Source organism: Cygnus atratus, chromosome 20 (genome assembly GCF_013377495.2).
Source record: "Cygnus atratus isolate AKBS03 ecotype Queensland, Australia chromosome 20, CAtr_DNAZoo_HiC_assembly, whole genome shotgun sequence".
Taxonomy (NCBI): Eukaryota; Metazoa; Chordata; class Aves; order Anseriformes; family Anatidae; genus Cygnus; species Cygnus atratus.
The window spans coordinates 10146456-10164726 of record NC_066381.1 but is presented as its reverse complement, the minus strand read 5'-3'; the positions used below and the strand labels follow the sequence as shown (position 1 = coordinate 10164726).

Below are 18271 nucleotides of genomic sequence, written 5' to 3'. Positions count from 1 at the left end.
CCAGCTACCTGCTTTATTTTGTTGTTGTCATCCTGATTATTTCTTGCTAAAATGGGACTGAAACTTTTTGTCTAGATTTTCACCTCCATGCAAGCCGTGTCTTGGAGGTAAAGTCTTGCCGTGTCTTCACGTCGGGAGGTGAAATGTCTGGCTGAGGCAGCGAGGGGCGTGCTGGGAGCCAGGAAGAACAGAAGAAGATTAAAGACTCTCTGAGTTTTCCTTTGTCTTTTGTCTGTGCTCTTTCTTCCCACACTGTCAGATATTTCATCTCAAGTAAAGGCCACCATCCCACTTTGCTGGGACTTACAGCCTACTGGAGAGGCCTTCCTGCGTGTGGCAGAGGAACCGAGGAGGTGGCTGACCAGGGACACGGGTTCTGCTCGTACATCCTCTGTTAGACCCTCACAGGGAGCTGTGTGGCAGGGGCTGCTTGGCTCAAGTGGGTAACGGAGGCTCAGGAAGGGCGACGGACCTCAGGTCACCGCGTTGTCTGTGGCAGAGCAAGGAACTACAGCCTGCTGAGTTACAGGTCACCCCATTAGCCAAAGGCCCATCATTCCTCTTCCGTCAGACGCGCATTACTCTTCTTGTCCGAGGGCCCCCCTGGCACGTTTGGTAATCATGGCGAAGGCGGTGGCATTTTATGGGTTGCCAGGCTATTTATGTGGGATGGTTACGTTTGTCCTCCAAGGGCAAATGTCATGTCAAAACACCTTGATGCTTGTGTTGCTGTTATTGATGTATCCCTAGGAATCCATTATTAACAAAGGGCTCTGAGGATGGTTTTAGTAATAGCGTTATGCTGCCATCATTCACATTTTTAGCTAGCAGGCGTTTAAGGCAGGATGGGAACTACTCCATCTTTCATGTATTTGTTGAAATATAGTGTGATTTGAAGTTGCGTATTCATTTTATGTACTTAACTCACTGTTGTATGCGCATCCTCCCCTTAACTGGATAGAATCGCTTGTGTTAGATGGCGTGGCGTATGTCCCATGTCCTGCTTACTGCTGAAAGTAACAAGAATTAATAGAACAACACCCAGGCATTTGTCCTCCAAACACACCAAAGGCGGTTACTGAATTATTCGCTGTGAATTCACACACTGATCTAGAGTGGTTAGATTTACAGAACTTTCTTTGGAAGTAGTCGTTTTAGTGTTTGCTGGTCCTGGGCTGGCTAGCGGGAGGCAACAGTCTAACAGGAGCTTAGTTTGTTGTATTTTTAAAATGTTTTAGCTTTGGTCTCTCTCACTGAGAGCTTTGCACCATCACTCCTAGAGATGACATTGCGCTTGTGTGGGGTCAGAGAGAAAGGGGATGAACAATGAGGGAAGAACAATGTGGGGAAAAAGCTCTTTAGCTTTGGAATTGTATGTGGTACAAGCTGTTACTTATTAATGGACATGGGACTTGTATTATTTCAATTTTTGTTTTTTGCTTTGATAAACCTGCCAGGGAAAATCTGCACATTTAAAATCTCTTGAAACTTCAGGCAGTTAAACTCTTTGTTGGGTCAGCTTTCGTAGTGAGGGTTTGCTAATTTTTGTGTGTTACACGAAGCATTCTGCTGCAATTAGGTGCTTTTTGAATTTTACATTGTTGGGGGAACTTCTGGTATAAGACTGGAACTGGGTAATGGGATAATGTTTTACTTGAGTGTCTTTGACAAGTCAGTATTTCTGACGTGCGTGGGTGCCAAAGCACATGCTGCAAATAAGAAAATAGGTAGTGGTGCCAGTCATTTCCTTCTCTGTAGCTTTTTAGCTTTTTTTATACGTGTAAAATTATTGGACGTTATATGTGTAAAATTTTTGGACGTCTAATATTTTTACCCTTGATGGAACAGAACTGCAGAATGATTTAAACAGGGACCTCTAAAGGTTATGTGGTCCAGCATCTGAGAGCATCTGTGTATATATTTCACATTTAAACCCCTTTGTAAGAGGAAGAGAGGATGTTTTTCCTCTGTTTTCAACATTTTCAATTCTTTTTGTTTTTAGGACCAGCTATGTGGCCGTGACCCCACCTTGACAGATGAGCTGATTAATATTCTGACAGAGCTGACCCAGCTCAGCAAGACAACCAACGCCAAAGTGGCTCTACGAGCGCGGCAGGTAAGGGGGCGTTTTCAGCCATCCAAGCCCGTTAGAGACAGACTGTGCCTTTGCTGATCAGATCAATACCAGGGCTGCTCCCACTTGGGGCTTGCTCTCTTGGAAAGTCTGTATCTCATGATGTTTATTTGATAGCTATGCAAATGTGAAGAGTAGACTACTGTGAGCAGCCCAACAATGAAGGTAATTAACCAGTGATTAACCATTGTGACAGTCTGTGAAAGATTGCAATGGATTCTGAATCGCTGTGCATTTTTATGTTAGGGTTACATTCCCCTGTTCCTCCAAAATGTTGTCTGGCTTATACAGGAATTACCTGAGAGTAGACTATGGTTTGTGTGATAAAAGAAGTCGAAATACATCTCACTGTGGTTGCTTCTGGCTTCATAATCTGTGAACCTGACAAGCACAGGCTGCCTGGAACGCACCGGCAGCTGTGCAGTAAACAGGACATGCTATCTGGGTTCATCAGCTACCCTACAACTGCAAATCAGTCTGTGCAGAGAACAGGGAGAGAAATTTACATGAGAATCAGATGTTCCTAAGGAATTATTGCAATGAATACATTGGTCTTTTTTTTTAAGGTTTCTTCTAGCTTTTGAGTTACTTTATTAAATTTCTTTTTAAGTGCAAAATAATTGGAAAAACTTTTGATACTGTCATTTCCAAGAGTCTAGTTCAGATAATAATTTGAATGCCAGACATCCACCCTTATATTATTGTGAGCTTTCTCTTCAGTGGTTAGTGTGCAGCCAGGAAGGAGTGAGAGGGCATAATCGTTTCGCGATAGTGCTAACCCTGTAGTCTGATCACTCCTCTCACTCTGCAGTCCCTATCTCCATTCTAAAAGTCTGCAGCAGGGAAGCTGACACTTTGGGGATCTCTCCTTTTATTTCAGAGCTTGACTGTTGAAAATGAATGTGGTGTTTGAAGCTGCTCAGTGACCTTATGTTTCCTTCAGGATTGTATTTGTGTCCTTGAACCATTCAGAGTTATTGAACCTCTCAGCAGCATGCTGGGGATAGTGCTGCAGTCCTTGTGTATGTCTTTATGTTGCTCTTGCACTTCATTTTCCCCTGCAAGCTGCTTCCCCTTCCTATCTCTGTATCCTTCATGTCGGGCATTTAATACTTGGCACCAGTGGCTCCTGCTTGCTCTGCTCGGAAGCTGTGAAAGGCGGTCTCCATTGCTGGCCTCCCCACAGCTGCTGCCTGCCAGATCTGCTTTCCAATTAACAGCCGGTCAGGCAATCCCCAGGACTAGCAGCTCTGCAGTGCTAAATCACATGCACTGATGGAACTTGATTGAAGCTGTTCCTTTTCTCCATGGGGAATTGCCAATAATACAAACCGAGCAGATACACAAATGAGGCTGGGGAGGGGGGAGAGTTTGCAGCATCACCCAGGTGCCACAGAATTCGCAGGAGAAGCCAGACACCTCTTCTGGGACGGAGCGGGCTATTGCTGCCTTGGAGTTAGAGCCTCCTGCTCATGGTGCAGCAGAGCTCCTTTCACTGACACGCTTTGTGTTTGCTGTTTACCAGGTTCTCATTGCTTCCCATTTGCCGTCCTACGAGCTGCGTCACAACCAGGTGGAGTCCATCTTCCTGTCCGCTATTGACATGTATGGACACCAGTTCTGCATTGAGAACCTGCAGGTATCTGCCACACTCTTCCTGTTTCCCTGCTTCCTCCTCAGGGAGCTTACCGTTTCTGCAGTAAAATCTCACCTGTAGTCCTCAGGTCCTTGTGGCTTTACATTCTATCAGTCTGGTTTCTAGCTTCCCCCTCATTTTTGTTTCCATTGCGACACTAAATCCCATGAAGAGGATCAAACCCTGGCTACCAGAGCTCCCTATGACCTGACTTGCTAGGCCACAGCATTCGTGGGTTGTGAAGATGTCCTCTGAAGAGTTAACAAACTCTTCTGCTCTCCCACATTTATACTGCTTAATGCTGGTGCTGGTTTCTAGAAGTGGTTTTATTTGAGGTTGTTGGTCAAGAGTTCACGAGAGCTGGGGTCACAAGTTGTGTTTTTCTCTGGGTAACCGAAGACTTAATTGTGATGTATATTGAGTTGATGAATGTTTTACAGTCAGTGAATAGGCTGACTTAAAGCAGTGGGACCACATGAAGCAGCTTCTGTTGTAATAAACAGGCAGAGAGCTTGGACAGCGGGCTGTTGGGGCTTTATGCTGCACCTAGCCAGTATTTCACGTTAAAAGGTCCTAATCCTTGCTGAGCAACAGGAAAGGCAAGGAAATCAGAACTAGTCAGGCTTCATCTTGTTTTTTGTTTGTTTTCGCTTTTCCTTTTTGCTTTTTAGCCTGATCCTATTTGCAAGATGGGGAGTTGTCTTCTAACGCTGCTTTATATAATCTCTTCTAGAAACTCATTTTGTCAGAAACATCCATCTTTGATGTGCTACCCAACTTTTTCTACCACAGTAACCAGGTGGTAAGAATGGCAGCTTTAGAGGTGAGTTATTTTATTTTATTTTATTTTATAATCAGTGTCACCTTGCAAGATTGGGAGCTGTAGGTTGTGTGGAGTCTGGCATAGCTGGAGTTTGGCATTTAACAGCATTAACATTCATAATTGGCTGAAATTTCAGATACAAATTATCTTCTCTGCTTGAAGAAGATTTACATGGTTGAAAGGATTGAAGGTGAAGCTGCTGTCAGAGAATATGGTCGGCCCACCCGGTGCCTTGTGGTGATGGTTGTATGCTGCCAGACTGGCCTTTCTCAAATAACAATATTTAACTTATTCTGGTTGAATTAGATTTCTATCTAGATATTCATTTGGAGGTATCTGTGTTGTTCGTAATATTTTCAAGAGCCCTCTTGGGGTGTCATTTGTCTTCCTCCTCTGTGCCTCCGTAGCACAGTTAAGCTGACTGAGTTTCTCTTTAACCAGGTGTATGTTCGAAGGGCATACATTGCCTACGAATTAAACAGCGTCCAGCACCGCCAGCTGAAGGATAACACTTGTGTGGTGGAGTTCCAGTTCATGCTACCTACCTCCCATCCAAACAGGTCAGATCACATATTCAGGTGCCTTTGGGACCAGAGGTTTATGAGGAACTACATGCTATCTTGGTGGAGAAAACTTGGAATAGAATTGGTAGAAAAATGGTTAGTTCCCGGTGCTTCAAATAAGCACAAATTAGTTAGGATAAAACTCTACATTACCCACTTCCTTCTCTTAACGTATTTAAAGCCTCAGGAGCTGTGGGTAGTAGTTCCAACAATTTGGATTCATTTAAATATAATACAGTTCTCGTGTGTTCCAGTTTTCAGTTAAGCTTGTGTAGTAACTTTCCTCTGTAACTTCAGTTCTAGCTGAATCCCGAGCTGTCTGAAGGATGTGATTCCAGACAGAATAATCAGTAGTAGGAATTTTAATAAAGAACGGTCAGACAATCTCCTTCCTCTTTCTGCAGTGCTCCCCTGCCAGCTCTTTGTAACTGTTTGTGATTGGCTCTACTTTCAAACCTGGCTTTACTGGATAAGGTGAATTTTTTTATAGTGTAATAAGTAAGGACTGGCAGCCTTTGTTTGTTTGACAGAGGAGACTAAGATGTCCATGTAAATGTATATTATACAGAGATGGAAGAGTTGAAATACTCTGGTTTTCAGTCAGTATTTTTCAGAATATATTTCTCATGATAACTGAATCTTGAAGTTGCAAGCAAAAACATCAGCTGTTCCCTGCCCCCTTATAGACAGGTCGCATCTCCTAGTGTGTGCAAAGAGCACTTAAGAAAAACCTTGATTTTCAGAACTTTTTTAGCGTCTGTCAGGTTAGTCAGTCCCAGAGGTTTTTCATCTCCAGCGGGACCTCAGGAGGATGTTTTGTTTCAGACTCTTTTTGTCCCAGGCAGGGGACTGCTGGAGCCCAGCGGCGCAGTGAGCCGCCGTGGCCGCCAGGTGCCACTGTTGGTCTGTGCTGGATTGGCGGCGTGGTTCCCGTGCTATTTTCCTCCTTTGTTTCCAAGCATCTTTTTCCTTATTTTATTTTTGGTGGGGCTGGGCAATGGGGTCCAGTCTCGCTTCATTGAGAATCCATCAGTACATTTTATGAAATGGTTTTCAGAATCTGGTTTGCTAGCAATGAATGACTGTCCTCAACAAGCAGCACAAAACACTCATGGTACAAATGGGACATGCATTTGGTCTCATCTGTTTTCTGCATCTCTAGAATATTTGTAAATAATTGCATACTATTTTTAGTGCCCCTTTATCATAATCTCTCTCTCTCCTTCCCATTCTTTCTCCGTTTCCTCTCTTCGCTAGTCTCAGCCACCTCTGTTGCTTGCGGGTGGTTTGGCCTGCCAGTGCTGACCACTGCTCTGTTACTGTGCACAAGCTTAATTGGACAAGGTCAGCTGGAAGATGAGAACTGTTACCTGCTTGGGGAACAGCTTCTTTGTCCTGAAATCTCCTCTCCCCTTTATGCTGAATTTGCTGTAGTAACGTTCTGAAGCTCAGTTCTGCTTCTCAACCATCGGCAGTGCTGATGGTTGAATGAAAATGCATTGCAGTCCTTGTGCAAAGGCAAGCAGACGTTGGGGACAAATTCACTGCTTGCATAGGCAGGTTTGGTTCCTTGGAGTTGCACCTCGATCTGCTGGTGATGAATTTCACTCCTGTTGCTTAATGCAGCTGTTTGCAGCGTGTACCTCCTTGTGCAGCTATTGTGTGGCTGGGAGCTAAAGCACGACAGATAGCAGGATACCGAGGGAATCAAATTAGCACCGAGTGTGCAGATTTAAGCTCCCTGTACAGGCAGTCCGTACGTTAATCCTAGGACACAGAGCACTGAAATCTCAAAACTCTGACATTGTCTTGCTTGAGTCTTCTTTGTCGTTTGCGATGATGTTCTAAGTCCATCGTATGTTTTTCTGTATCTTCTGTAGCATGAACTCCTAGCCTGAAAAGCTAAAAATGCGCTCTGAGGGCAAATCCCAAAGCCAAAATATCCCAGCTAACCACTAAAACGTCCCTGGAGGTTCTGCAGGGTTGGGTCCTGGTGGACCAGAAATGGGCACCACAGAGCCCAGAGAGAGCATCCTGTTTTGGAGCTGGTGTTGTGTGATGCAGCACGTTTCTCAGCACTTGATCAGATATTTTTGAGCCCTGTTCCCTTTTCTGTCTGATTTCTGTGAATGCTCGAGAGTCTGAATTTTATCGGAGCAAATATTCATGTAAAGATAATTGCAAACTGATAGGGCTTTTATAATTGTGGTTTATTTAAATTCTGTCTCATTGGTGTTTAACCCTGATGTGGCTTTACTTAATTGTAATGGAAACAGTCACAGTCACTACTTCTGATCGGACTAGTCGCACCAGGCACTCAGACTTTGTGTTTTTGACCACTGAATGGTTGCCATCAACTACCCGCAGTAAAGCTTTACATGGAAGCAGAGAGGAAGGAAAAACTGTTAAATCTGAATAACAAAATCATGGAAATGCAACCCGCTCCTGGTGGGATTTGTGGGCAGAAACCGGTTTGGGAATTATTTGTTTAAATTAATAGAAAACACCCTGTTGTAAGATTCCCCACTGATCTTGATTGCAAGGGTAAGGCATAGGGAGAAGAACTTATAATTGAAACCACAGACAGCTTTATAGATCGAAACCATCAGTCCTTATTGCCCAGTGCAACCAGATGAGGAGTGCAGGGTAACCATCTGGTGCCTTTGGCAGTAAGCGGAGTTTCCGAGCCCTCTCCAAGCAGAGGGCGTCGCAGCAACCCGACCCGGAGGAGGTGACAGAGGGGTGTCTGCGGGATGCTGATCGCCACACGCTGCAGCGGCGCTGCAAACAAACGCTTACGTGCAGAGCCCCTTGCGCTGGGATAACCTGCCTCTTTCTGTTGCCTAGAGTCCCGGTGAGAAAAGATGTGAGACAGAAATGAGCCCTGCTCTGAGATGTTCTTCGCCTCCCTCTTGTTCAGACTGCCCTGCTGAGATGGGAAGCTGCTGGAATATTGACTGGTGTTTAGAGAGTTCAGCTCCCTTTGTGAGAATGGCAGGCCAGGTGACAGACGCTGAAAGGCCTTTCTGAGGTGTTCAGCACATGAAACAGTGCTTGCCTATTCTTAGCTTAAAATCTCCTGTTCAAAGAAACATTGTGTGTCTGCTAGAAGAAGAGGGAGAGGGAATTACAGAGCGTTTTCAACAGAAGGTTTTTTTTTTTCTAATAATCCCACTCTCCTGCTTTCAAACAGCCTTTCTTATGTCTGAGGCTGTAAGGTTTAAATTAAACTGGGACAATGTCCACTGTAGGTAGTTTTTGGAGCCTGCTGCAGAATCGTGCTGCTGCACTGCTCCTCCTGAAGCATCCCCTTTTCTCCAGCTCGCTGCCTTCCCCCAGCCAGGCTGTGCAGCTGCTCTCTTGATCTTTGCTTCCCTAGCAGCAGCTGTGCTGGGGGATCAGGAGGGAAGAGCTCAGGAAGATTTGTTCCAGCAAAGCACACTGCTCTGTCACACGCTGAGGCAATTGCTGACAAGGGTGACATAAAAATGCTGGATGTGTCTATTTTGGGGTATGGCAACGATAACAGAGGGCTCTGCCTTCTGACTATGTTCAGCCCTCAATGAAACCGAAGTGCAGCCCAGGCTCTTTTGTTCACTCTGATGCCTTACCCTTGCCTTCCCGATCCCTCTGTGCATTGAGCCCGTGCCTTGCTTTGTCCCACGTGCCACCCCTGCTGCCACGCTTGGCCCTGAGATGTCCGGGGCACCTCAAACCAGGACCTACCGCTGCGAGGTAGAGGCGAAGGAAAGTTTTAGCAGAGCAGGTTCTCTCCGGATACACTCCAAGCCACCAAAGACTCTAAGATTTGATAATCGGCTTACTTAGCTTTAAAGCAAGTTTTACTTTCAAAACCTGATAGGCAGATGTCCACTTAACCCGAATTTGGAGCTGGGAATGCACACGGCTCAGCAAACAGGGGCATGTGGGCAAGTGCCTTCGGTTTGTCTGGGTTAAAATTCCTTCTTGGGACTGCGTTCTGCTGTCTTTGACGCGTCCGAGGGTGGAATTTAGGTCTAGTCAGTAGCTGCCTGGTATCTCCAAGGGTCTCAATATAAATGTCTCAACTATCTCGTGCTTGTTTTTGCCCGATATCTCCTCTTTCTGTGCTTGTGGATGTTTGTTGACACCCTACTTGGACTTTGCTGTTGCTGATTTCAAGGCTTAAGAGTGCTGCATGATTTCTCCCTAGCTGTCTCTTGATGTTTTATCATCTATGGAGTACTTTGGTTGTTCCTTTTTGTCAGCCTCTTCCTTAGCGTACAGGTTGAAACCATTTTGAAGGCTGAAAGCCAAATTTCATTCTGCTGTTTCCAAACAGTGCTTTTTACAGAATAACCAGAAACCAGAACTTGATTACATTTAGAGCAGTGTTTATAGGCACCTTCCCGTTAGGTTGCTTCGTGATTTTATAATGATAGAAGATTTGGATTTCTGACCAAATGAAATAATTTCCTGTGGACTAAGAGAGATGCTACAGGAGCTTCCTGCAGCAGTCGTCGGGTTCCCAGGACTGAAGGAGCCGCGCCGCTTTGGGCTCCGGCTGCAGAAGCCCGGGGACCCGAGCGCACAACTGGAAGCCTATCCGTAGGGAGCCCGAGGTCCCCTCCTGGTTGCAGGAGACCGGCTGATATCAGAGGGAGGAGGGGAAAATGATTCCAGGCCACCTGTAAATCCCCGCAGCTCGTGCTGAGGGTTTGATGTTAATTAGACAGCAGGCAGCGGTAATGTGCTGCGGTTCCCTTGGCTTGTCTGCTTCGGAAAGGGCAAAATCTTCCAGCAGAGCAAAGAAGGGGCTGTGGAAGGGGCAGCAAGCTGAATGGAACGATGATAATTTTATGCAAATTGGACTTCAGCGTGGCTGAATCACAGAGGGAGCAGAAGAATAAGGAAAGAAAGAGGGAGAGGAAAAACCCAATCAAAATGTATGGTTCGAGGCATGTTTCACAGCCTTCTGTTTAGATTCTTCTACAGAAATGAAGGAACATAAGAGGAATGCCACTGGTCACAGCCAGTGGAATTGCTCTTTCTCCTGTGGTACCGCTGGTAATAACTACAAGTGGGTTGTTCAGCCGACCTCTGCTGATTCCGCTTTGCTGCCTGATTTCAAAGCCCTGCCCTGCGCTGCGCTCGGCCACAGCTCGCTGCGCCCGCGGTGCTTTGCATGCGCTGCCGTCATTTCCAGAGGGGAGCTCCCTTGGTTAAGGGAAAAAAAAGTGGGGGGTGGCGAGGGGAAACGGGTGGGGGCTCAACCAGGAGGTGCAGGAAGGAGCTGAGGGGGCTTTTGTTTGCCTGGGCAGCAGTGGTGCAACGCTGGAGCGTGCGGTGCCGCTTGCATGGGTGCGGGGCGGATTCCCAGTGAGCTCAGCTTCCCTGCTCCAAAAGGGCCTTTGTGAAGAAGAGGCAGGAGAAGGGTCGGGGCTGGCGTGGTGGAAGGGCTTCTGGTCCTGCCATCGGCTGCGTGTGCCCGCGGTGGGAGCACTGCTGGTGTGTTTGCTCAGCCCCCAGACCTGGTCCTGCTCCCGGGGTGGCCCTGCCGCAGGGCAGCGCAGGCTGGTTCGCAGCTCCTCTTTTATTTGCTGGAGCTGCCGAGGTGTAGCTCGGCGAGGGGACTGCGACGCCTTTTCACAAGGCTGCCAGCATCAGCCCTTTGCCTCCTAGCGCGTCTCGGTGGCAGGAGACACCCAGCTCCTGGGGCCGAGGAGGCTGCGGATCGGGGGCAGCACAGCCTGGGCACTGCTCTGCGTCCTGCCCAGACCTCTGCCCCTGCCTCGTCTCTTTTCCTCACTGCGATTCTCGCCAGAACCTCTTCACCTCTATCCTGAGTGGCTCGAGAGCAGTTCCTCGAGCAAGGCTGCGGGGCATTCATTTTGAGACAAAAATGAACATTTATTATGCTGGTTTTTTTTCTTAGCTTTTCTGAAAGCATTCCAGGGACCACTACACAAGCGTACCGGGTGTAGGAGCTGCCAGTCCTCTCCAGACTATTTTTTCCAGCTGGAGTAGATCACATGCAGCTTTCCCACCGTTTACCAGGATAATAAATAAATAAATCTCCACCCCTGAGGCCGTGTCCCTTTCAGTCTTGACAATAGGCTCTTCAGCACACTGTCTCTCCCCCCAGTTCCAAACGAAATTATATAATTTTGTTATTTACCATCAAATAGGTAAGTTTTTAGCCCAATGTGTGCTTTCTCCTATATGGCTTAAGGAAATCACGGGAACTTGTTCCCCCATCAGCAATGCACCAAACACACAACCTCACAGAGAACACGACTCTCCCGTGACAAAACCAGGTTGTGAGCAGGACGTGATACAGGCAGCGTATTCAGGACTGTGGCTGTGGAAATGCACTGGTCACTGCACACTAGGACTTCATGCCCAGTAGCTTGGGGTTCTGCCTTTTTTAAGGGTGTTAAGAAGGTGTGAGGTCTGTTCTCCCACAGGTTTCTGCAGGGCAGGGCAGGACAAATGTCCGGTTACACACTCCCTGAAGCTTTGCTTTCAGTCTCCTCATGTTTGCTAATCTCTGCACAAGCCTCCCGTGTGCATGTATTTGTTTTCAGTTCAGTCTTTACTAATTTGAATGCCAGATCACAGCAATTCCTGCGGCTTGCATGGAGCGACGTGCCACCTCGTGCTGCTGTGAACGTAGCTAGCATGGCTAGCCTGCGCCGTCCTCGTGCTGTTGTGCCCCTCATCTCCTTTCTTGTGTGCATCGCTGAGCCCTCATCTTCAGGCAATAGTACGAAGGGTTTTGGACTGACCTTAAAAAAGGAACGTTACAATTTTCCTAAAGTTAGCCTCAAGTTCTGCTTGTTCTTTTTGGTGCTCAAGGCCTCGGATGCTGACAATGCCAAGTACTACATGGTGTTTCTGTGTGCATTTGCTTTGTTACTGCGTTGTTGTGGGAGCCAACGTGGGGGCTGCTGCTTCATGTGTTGGTTTGGCAATGAGGATTTGGCTTCGTTTTCTGAACCTGGTGTTCCCACGGAATACTGTCAGCTCTTGCATCTGCGCTGCTGCTCGCTCTTCTGTCAGGTGGGGCACGCTCCCCGTCTGGTCCTGCTTGTGAAGCTCATTTGGTGTATGCAGAGGGCTGGAAGGTGGTACAATAAAAGAGATGCTGTAGAGGTGCAGGTACCTTGCAAACAGCGCGTGTTCCTGGTACGTATTATCTGCATGTCATGTGCATGGCCTGCGCTTCTCCCCACGGCAGTCGTGGCAGGCGAGGTCAGGTGGTGGGTGCCTCATCAGGGTCAGTGACAGTGAGTCCTGCCGAATACCTGATGGTTGTTGACAAATTTGGGTTCAGTTAACTGTAAACTTGTTGCTGGGCTGTGTATCAGCTCGATGATAGTTCTTTATTATGGCTTTCACTAACCAATCTGTAACTAACTGTGGTTGTTTGATTACAGAGGGAACATCCCCACGCTAAACAGGTATGGTACTCGTCATCTTTTAAAATTTGAAAAGAAAGACTAGAAAAAATAGCCTAATACTTACTGTTTTAACATGTTTTGTTTTAGTACCCTTCTCTTCACTTGGGAAGCTCTCAAACATAACTCTTTTTTCCTTCCCTTTTCCTCTCCCTTTGTTTAAAACATGTTTTCAGCTTTCCTTTGCCCTTTAAAAGCAGCTTTGCATGCAGCAATCTTTCCAATTAAATTTGCCAGGTGACTCGGTTCATCTGCGGTACGATACACAGCTCTTTTTTGGGTCTCTCTTGTTTGGAACTGGATTCCCAGCTGCTGACCCTCTGGTAGGGTGTCCCAGTGAAAGAGGGGTTTGCTTCTAGCTGATAGCATACCTGTTGCTGCTCTGGTTTCTTGCAACTAGCTTAGAATTTGTCGAGGCTGTCTCACCTCTCTCATGCCATAGATGAATCTACATCTCAAACAGCTGACAGCATGTTTTGTTGTGTTTTGGATGCTAATTTTTCCTCCCATGTCTCAGTTGGAAAGTATTTCTTGTTTTAAATAATACATGAAAAATGTCTGCTGTCTTTCTGTTTAGTTACTGTTCTGTGATATTTTTTGTATTAGTTGTAAGAAATGTACACCAAGGCATGTCCTGAAAAATGTTTCTCTTTCAAAACGTGAATACCTATTATTTATTACTGCTTACAAGCCTATTTAGGGTAAAATAGTAAAAATGGGCTTGAAAGTCTCATGGGTCTTAATCAGAGATAAATTACGAAAACACAGAGTGACTTTAACCACGGAGAGCTATTAATCACACCGATGATACTTTAGACTTGCTAACAGTATACTTAGGGCCATGTCACAATGGTTTGCTGTAAATGAAAAGAAAGAAGACTTAATAAAGGCAGGAAAAGCAGTGTCAGCAGTCCAAAAAGAAGTTTGGTGCTGAGTGTGCGGGCTGACCGCAGTGCCACGACCAGCGCGACCGGGCCCTGCCGTGCCTGCCTGCCGTGCTGCCGATGGCTGCTCAGCGCAGCAGATGAGCACCTTGTGTCTTCAGGAGATGTAAATCAAGCATGTGCTGTGCCGAATCAGTGCCCTGATTCTTTCCCGTTACCTTCTGCCTATTGTGGCACCAGCTGGGGAGGCTGAAAGCTGACTTTGGTAACGTCTTCCTACTCCCCGGGGAGAAGGCAGCAAGGGAGCGAGCCGCTCTGCGCTGCACGGCGCTGTCGTGCGCCGGCTCGGCTCTCCTCTCTTCAGAGCAAGCTTGGAAATCTCACCGTGTTGCAGGGGGCTTCTGAAGTAGGTCCCTCCGTGAATTCAGATGAGTCTGGAGTGCCCAGTTCAGAAATTAGAAATAAGTTATTGCCCCTTAGTACAGAGAAGGCAAAACTCAATTCCAGTAGGTAGAGGAAGGGTGCCCAGGTAGCTGCAGTACGCCTCGTGCAGGCTGTGTGAGGGGCTTCCTCTGCTCGTCTAGACCATATCGTTGTGGGTCTTTAAGGAAAACAAAAATACCCAGAACAGCACAAACTATTTCACAGCCGGTGTTTGCTGCCATAGCCACTGAACTGCATGAGAGGTCAGCGATACTTCAGTATGCTCAGGACCTCGCCCTCTCCCAGGGAAGAAGCTGACCGTGGCAGGGAGCAGTGCTCCTGCTTTAAAGAGAAGGAAGCCACTCTCACTTTGTGCCTTCCTCTGCCTTTGTGTAGGTCTGTCCCAGTCCTCGCTTAACTAAGGAATGGGTCCTGTGCGAGCGGTGTGGTTGCTGTGGTGCATCGCAGTGCTTGGGTAGCAGACATACAAGCATGAGTACCAAAGGAGTAAGAGTCTCACCTGGAGGGCACTGGGTTTGGAGCTCTGCCTTGCTTCCCTGCTCCTTAAGGTAGATGTGTTCTGTGGCCAGCTGCTCGTATTTAAAAGCTGCTACCTTTTAGCAATCAAAACTGAGCAAAATAAAAGAGTTGCAGTATTTTCAAAGTCTGGGTTAAACCAGATGGAAGAGCATATTAATTTGGTCACCAGTTAAACTGGAAAACACCGTAATAGGACTTTATTTAGGATAGGAATACTAGGGTAAGACTCTAGAAAATCCTGTTTGAAGTATAGGATTTGAGAGAGGTCACTGTGCCACACTGCATTTGAGGAGCATAAATTGCAGTATGGCTAGAAAAACTGTGGAAGCAATAAACAAATATAGCTTAGTACATGTCAACCTAATTCGTAAAGATTCACAAAAGCTTTGAAGTGTCAAAACTTCAAAAATCATTCTTGTTTAGTTCGGTATTCCACGTGTAAAGCAGAATCTGCACATATAGGAGGAAAAATGCATTCAGCTTTGCACAGTCGTAATTCGCCTGTCATCTCGATAAACTCCTTAAGACGTACTTGTTCCAAAGGTTTGTAACATTATTTCCCACCTCCTTTACTGTTCCCGTACGTCTGGGAGGACGTCCAGGTAAGAGCATCAACGGCACCAGACACACGCCAGCACTGCAGGGCCATAGGAGAAGGCAGCACAGCAGGTCTGGCGTGCTGGGGAATCTTACAAACCGTGCCAGTTACACTGGATAAGCAGCCACACTTAAGTGGTCAAAGCAAACGAACGTGCTCAGATGTTTTTCCTCTGCTGATCTCTCCGTTGTCCCCACTGACTGTGATCTTATTGCATTGCCGTTTAGAATGTCCTTCTCTTCCAACCTCAACCACTACGGGATGGTCCACGTAGCCAGCGTGAGTGACGTGCTGCTAGACAACTCGTTCACTCCGCCGTGCCAGCGGATGGGTGGAATGGTCTCCTTCCGCACCTTTGAAGATTTTGTCAGGTATGTGGGGAAGGGGGACGACTCTTTGTGTCGCCAGCTTCCTAGGTGGGCCCAAAGGGAACTGAGCAAAACCTTTGTCACTGTCTAGAGTCAGGTTTGAAGTGGTCCCAATCTCGTTTGTTAAGCTTTTGGGGTGTCGGGTGGTCATTTGTTTGGATCCTCTCATCTGTCTCCTTGAGATAACTCAAAGTTTCAGGCTGCTGTGAGAGCACTTTGCAGCCAGAAGGATCAGCACCTTGAATTTCTGCTTACTGGAGATCATTTCATTTGCAAATGTGCTGATTGCCAGGGCTCTTGTTCACGCGTATATATGTGGGAGGATGTTTCCTTTATGCTTTCAACCTTTTAGGGGTAGGCAAAAAAAAAGCAACTACAAAAAACAGCAGAGCTCCTAGCAGTCAGGAGTGCCTGCAACCATAAGATCTGTGGCAATGTGACAAGTGCTGGAAGATCCAGGCTCTGCTTTCATTTGAGGGGTGGAGGAGGTACTGCCTCCTCATCTTTTGAGTTTCAGTCCTGCAAAGAGAAGGAGTACTTTTCTCTCCCTCCCCCCTTACCAGTGTGACTTGTGGATTTTAGTGCCGTATGCTTTCAGTGAGCTAGCAGCAGTGTGTTTGTGACTAATACTTCTCTGGTGTATTTCAGAATCTTTGATGAAGTGATGAGTTGTTTCTGCGACTCTCCTCCCCAGAGCCCAACCTTCCCTGAAGCTGGCCATGCTTCCTTGTATGATGAAGACAAGGTACAGTAATTTTTTTCTCTTGAGGTTGCTCTCGGTTTGGAAATGGACGGCGTGCAGAATGCTGCAATGACTGCAGGCTAGATACTTTTCACTTGTTCGAGTGCTGGAAGCAGGAGTTAAGAGCTTTATGTATTTATGTATGTGATTTGTTTGCTTGTTCACAGCAGGTGAATAAAAGTAGGTGGCCGTTTCCTGACTCTGTTCTAAAGCTACGTCTACGTTTCTTACTCTCCATGTAAATTCAGATTGTTGCTTTTAACATCAGCAGAATTACTGGATTGATCCGTGGCAGCGTAACTGAGAGTTTAAGCCACGAGTAGGTCTCCAGGCCTCCTCTGTGCCTTGCTGTACCAAACTACATGTTCCACAGCCTTTACTTTAAGTCTGACTTGCTGTGTTTTCTGTCTTACACTCTTTCTAGTCACTTTACATTCTGATCTTCCTTCTCCTCTGCTTCTTAGAACTGTTTCTAGGAGAAAAAAGAGAGTGAACCCCCTACAATTTTTGCACTGACACGGAGAGCAGGTGCAGAAGAAGCAGATGGTTTTTAATCCATAGTGACAGAAGAAGCGCTGTCCTTAGCGACACAGGTAGCTGCTCCACTGCTCTGTCCTGCCTCCCAGCAGCTGGAAGCTCTGCTGGAATGCAGTCTGTGTTCAGAATATGGCTTAGTTTAAAACTTACCCATTGATCTTGATGTGTATAAGAATTGTAGCCTTGTTTGAGAATATTACCATCAACCGCAATGTCTACAGATCTCTCTCTTTACCACCTCCTCACCTCACCAAGGAAAATTTCCTGTTCATATTCAGTTTTTCAGAGTTAACTGCAAGATCTTGAATACTAAATTTGTCATTTCTTGAAGCTTGAATGTAATCGATGCTTCCACATTATTTCATTTTGTTGTAGATAGGAAAACACACAATGTTTTGCTTTTACACTTTGAATTTGCTTAATTTCATTACCTTTCAAGATGCCGAAGCCCTCTTATGCCCTGCCTGTACTGCATCTCATAAAGAGAGGCCCTGACCCTGCATTCTTTTTGCATCCAAATGAAGCACACTTGAGTTTGCGAAGTCAGATGTGACCATCAGAATTGGATCCTCTGAAGCTGCTGTTTGCTGTTTGTGGACGTTAACACTTCTGTGAAATTATGAATCCGTGAGGCTGCTTGGTCAAGGATGTTCCCTCGTATTTCTCCTTACTTTACAGCAAGCTCTGCTGAAGTCGTTTCTTTCCTATGGGACCCATGTTTTAGAGTTGTATTTGAGGAGCCTCTTTGGACAATGCATACTTTTTATGTTGTTAACAATTTATTTATGGAGGATATTTTCTTTAAATTGCAGGCCGCCCGTGAGGAGCCCATTCACATTCTTAACGTTGCTATTAAAACTGACAGTGATGTTGATGATGATGGGCTGGCAGCCATGTTCAGGGAGTTCACACAAAGCAAGGTAAGTCACCTCAATTCTCTCTCTCTCCGGAACTACCTAACTGCACAGGACAGCTCTGTCTGCTTTGGGAAGAGTCAGCATTCTCCTCAGATATCTTTTTCCGAAGTGAATAAATAAATACAACAGTTACATTCTTAATTTATCCCATCTAAAATCTTACCACTTATTTGACAGGATGTAGCTACACCCTTCTGAAGCCTCCAGGGTAGGCCATGAAAAACACACAACAATCTTTGTTTCTCTTTGCAGTTCTTAATGATCCGTTCTAATCCATCAGCTCAGGACTTTTTCCCTTTTAATTTTTGATACGGTAAGAGACCTTTAAGGTTTTAAATGCATCAGGTGGTGTTTCTGTCACAAGGTGGAGCTGATTTGGTATGTTTTCCTGCTCCTTCATAAAAGCAATGGGATTCCCTTCCGAGTACCACGAGTTAGTCCTGTGGTCACTGGGAGGGAGCATGTGTTGGCGACAGCCTCCGTGTCCACTCTGCCCTCTAGTGCCCGTCTTCATTTGCTTTTCCTCATCGGTACAAAGAACTCAGAGCTTGTTGGTATGAATAGCACACCAGGCAGTGGGACCTGCTGCACCCACAGCACCTACAACGGCTCTGGGAGCACTGAGAGGCTTTTTTCTAACTTCACTTCCCATTGTGGGAGGGGGTAA

General features: G+C 46.3%; 1 protein-coding gene across 14 annotated transcripts in view; it reads left to right on the top strand.

Moving 5' to 3' along the window:
* Positions 1-18271, top strand: part of ACACA (acetyl-CoA carboxylase alpha) — a 131256-nt gene that overhangs the window by 48086 nt on the left and 64899 nt on the right. For 6 of the 14 annotated variants that reach the window (XM_035561176.2, XM_035561171.2, XM_035561183.2 and 3 more), the window contains 8 exons: positions 2003-2116; positions 3660-3773; positions 4504-4593; positions 5035-5153; positions 12575-12598; positions 15268-15411; positions 16057-16153; positions 17500-17607. In XM_035561176.2, the coding sequence (XP_035417069.1) occupies positions 2003-2116; positions 3660-3773; positions 4504-4593; positions 5035-5153; positions 12575-12598; positions 15268-15411; positions 16057-16153; positions 17500-17607 (810 nt within the window). Of the gene's footprint in view, positions 1-2002; positions 2117-3659; positions 3774-4503; positions 4594-5034; positions 5172-12574; positions 12599-15267; positions 15412-16056; positions 16154-17499; positions 17608-18271 lie in introns of all 14 variants that reach the window. The other 8 variants (XM_035561178.2, XM_035561174.2, XM_035561177.2 and 5 more) reach the window with 2 other exon arrangements.